We start from the raw sequence: 2976 nt of genomic DNA, 5'->3' as shown, positions 1-2976 counted from the left end.
GGTACTTGTAGTGGGTGTTGTGCGGGATTGTTTGGTTGGCCAGGTGGAAGACAGTGCCTTGCTTGGCCCCGGTGATTCCGCTCTTGTTGATGTTGACTTCCATTCCGTTCTCCACGAGCCATGTTTCCAAATGGGCCAAGGACTCGTGGATTTCATTCGGGGTTTTCCCTTGAATTTGGATGTCGTCGGCAAAGAAGAGAGCTCTCGGGGTGGGCGATGGGACTCTTCCATTGAGTCGCTCCGCCAGGTCATCAATATAGATATTGAAGAGCCATGGGGAGAGGAGCGAACCTTGGAACAATCCCCTGTGGTGGGGTATGGGTTCGAGGAGGGCCCCATTCACCACGGGTTGGGAGGAGGTGTTGGTGAAGAGCGAGGCTATCACGTTGACCAGGACCGGGGATACACCTTTTGACTGGAGTTTCCGCAGCAGTCTGTTGATCTTCACCTTGTCGTATGCTTGGCGGAGGTCGATGAATGCTTTGATGCCAAATCCTAGTAGGTTACACTCGTGGGAGATCAGGGCATGGGTGAGGGTGGAGAAGCCACAGCGGAAGCCCGCTTGGCCAAAGTTGTGTTGAAAGAGGGATCGCTTGGTCCAGTCATACTGCAAAGAAGAGAGAAGGACACCCTCAAATATTCTTCTGAACATGACGGTGAGAGCAATTGGCCGGAAGTCCGAAATGACTCGAGCGTCATCCGACTTTGGGATTGGGAAGACGACGGAGCAGTTCCATCGCCTCGGTGTGCAGCCAGCGAGGGCACACAGTCTAAAAAGATGGGATAGGTGGTCCATGAATCCGGCTGGTTGTAGCGCTAGTAGTATCTCTCTGTGTATGGAGTCCCCTCCGGGGGATTTATGGGCGGGGTAGTTGAGGATGAATTCCAGAATGTTTACTGGGGTAAAGTAGGTCGCTAGTGCTTTCCCCTCCCCCAGTAAGGCTGTGGATGGGATTCGTGTTGGGGGGTCGTCGTCTGATTGCGAGCTTGAATACTGGAAGGTGTGTTGGAAATGGTCCCTTACATCCTCTTCAACTGTACGACCGGGGTTTCTAGAGTTGATATGTTTGTCTAGCCGGGTGGACCGTTGGGCGCGTTTGAAAACTCTCATCGCCTCGGAGAGCGAGAGGGGGGTGGATAGTTTGGAGAGTAGATGGTCCTGCTGCTGTCTTGCTACCGTAGGCAGGTAGGAGCCGAGTGTTTCCTCGGCCGCATACTGGACCGCTGTAAGTAGAGTATCGTCGAACAAGTCAACCATCTCCTGCAGCTCTTCGAGGGAATGTGTTTCGAGTCTGTGGCGTAGCTTATCTTGCAACGGGGTATAGTGTTGCATCACTGCCGAGTAGGTGGTGGATAAAGTGTTTCTCGTGTGGGGATCTTGGAGAAGGTTCAGGTGGTATCTTGGGATGCATGCCTTGGTTCGGTTGTTCGGGTGAGCGCTTATAGGTGAATAATCTAGATCTAGTTCTACGTGGAGGAAGCTAATGTGATCTGTGGCCGCTATAGGTGGAGGATCGGTCGCTCTATATCCTAGCACTCGGCCAGGCAACGCGAACACATGATCCACTCTGGTCGCGCCTTGGGACGGGACGTGGAATTCCAAGCCTTTCTCGAAGGCGAGTCCGGCGAAGAAAGCTTGCCTGTCTTCAGGGCCGCTTTTCTTATCACCGGTTAGCTCGCCGTAGTAGGTGTTGATATCTCCAATGAGCATGCTCAGAGGGATATCGGGGATATAAGTTTTAAGGTGGAGTGCATCGTGTTTATGCAGAGAGGGGGGGAAGTATACGGCGCATATGCTTGTTTCCCCCATGCTCACTGTCAGCGAGTGGGGTGAGCTTAGGACTCCCGTGATTCGTCGTCGGATGGAGGGGTTGACTAGGGCAATGATTCCGCCGGGTACATGACCGACGGCCCATGTATCTCTTTGGTGGGGGTAAGGTGTATGGGCTAGAGTGTGGGGGTGGCTGAGCAAGGTTTCATAATTCATATACCATGTTTCTGCTAGGAAGAGGATATCCAGAAAGGGATCAAGCAGGTTGGCCATGTAGTCAAAAGCTGCGAGGCCCAGTCCATGGACGTTCAGGTAACCAACTCTAAGGACCGTCTTATTCATGGGTCACGGGGTTCTCCTGGGGGCGCTTGTCTATGTCTTGCTGAGCTCCGGGTGTGGGGGTCATCTCGAGTTGATTGGGGATTGGGGCGGCGGCGATGGTGGTGGTGATGGTGGTGGTGGTGGTGGGAGCAGAGAGATCTGGGTTCAAATGATCTGGGTTCGTTTGGAGATCCGAGGGATTGCCTCCTTCCTGGATGAACCAGTCTGCGAAGAATTTCCTGGCTGGATCCCTTCTTGCCCTATTGGCTGTGGAACACAGCCTTTTCAGGAAGGAGGCTTTGACTTTGGCCTTGATAGCCTCGTCCGCCTTTGGGTCCAAGGTTTTGGTAGGATCATACTCGTGATCTACCGTCAAGCCAAGAGTGAAGAGGGTTCTCTCCAAGTTGTTCTGGTAGTCGGCCGCTACCAGGATTTCTACGGTATGCCTGCCAAGGTATGCGACGTTAAACACCTTGGACATTCTAATCCGCATATTAAAAAGGTGTTTGTACAGCTCTTTGACCCTTATAAACGGAAGGCCAGTGACATACACCCTCCTCAGCTCATGTTGCAGATCAGCTTTCATGGTCGACCTTAACTCCTTGGGGGGCTTGGTCTGTCGTAGAATTGACAGAGAGAGAATGAATCTATCCCTGTCTTCCTCCTTTATCCGGAACTTTTTTACAAGCTCGGCATAAGACATCTTGGGCGAAGATGCGGGCTTTCTCGCAGCAGGTGGAGGGCGTGGTTGGGCGGTTTCGAGGGTAGTAGCGCTCGTTACAGGGGCGACGTGGTCGCTTTCTCCCGGAGAGCTTCCCTCGGCTTCTTTACCCCGGGGTTCATTCATCGTAGGGGCAAAGTTGCTGATGGGGGCAGCCGGTGGT

The 2976-nt window shown here is 53.2% G+C and overlaps 2 protein-coding genes across 2 annotated transcripts; both read right to left on the bottom strand.

Moving 5' to 3' along the window:
• Positions 1-52: 52 nt before the first annotated feature.
• On the bottom strand, positions 53-2044 carry VTP21DRAFT_11347 (uncharacterized protein; the record flags this gene model as incomplete). The annotated part of the gene is made up of 1 exon (XM_069390782.1): positions 53-2044. A coding segment is annotated over one exon (1992 nt), but the record flags the coding sequence as incomplete, so codon positions are not given.
• Positions 2045-2105: 61 nt separating this feature from the next.
• Positions 2106-2939, bottom strand: VTP21DRAFT_11346 (uncharacterized protein; the record flags this gene model as incomplete). Its single annotated transcript, XM_069390781.1, has 1 exon — positions 2106-2939. The coding sequence occupies one exon, from the start codon at positions 2937-2939 to the stop codon at positions 2106-2108; it is 834 nt and encodes a 277-aa protein (XP_069245430.1).
• Positions 2940-2976: the final 37 nt, after the last annotated feature.

This window comes from Calcarisporiella thermophila, assembly GCF_041956535.1.
Source record: "Calcarisporiella thermophila strain CBS 279.70 unplaced genomic scaffold VTP21scaffold_80, whole genome shotgun sequence".
NCBI classification, from domain to species: domain Eukaryota; kingdom Fungi; phylum Calcarisporiellomycota; class Calcarisporiellomycetes; order Calcarisporiellales; family Calcarisporiellaceae; genus Calcarisporiella; species Calcarisporiella thermophila.
The sequence above is the reverse complement of the archived record's forward strand: the minus strand, read 5'-3'. Positions and strand labels throughout refer to the sequence as shown.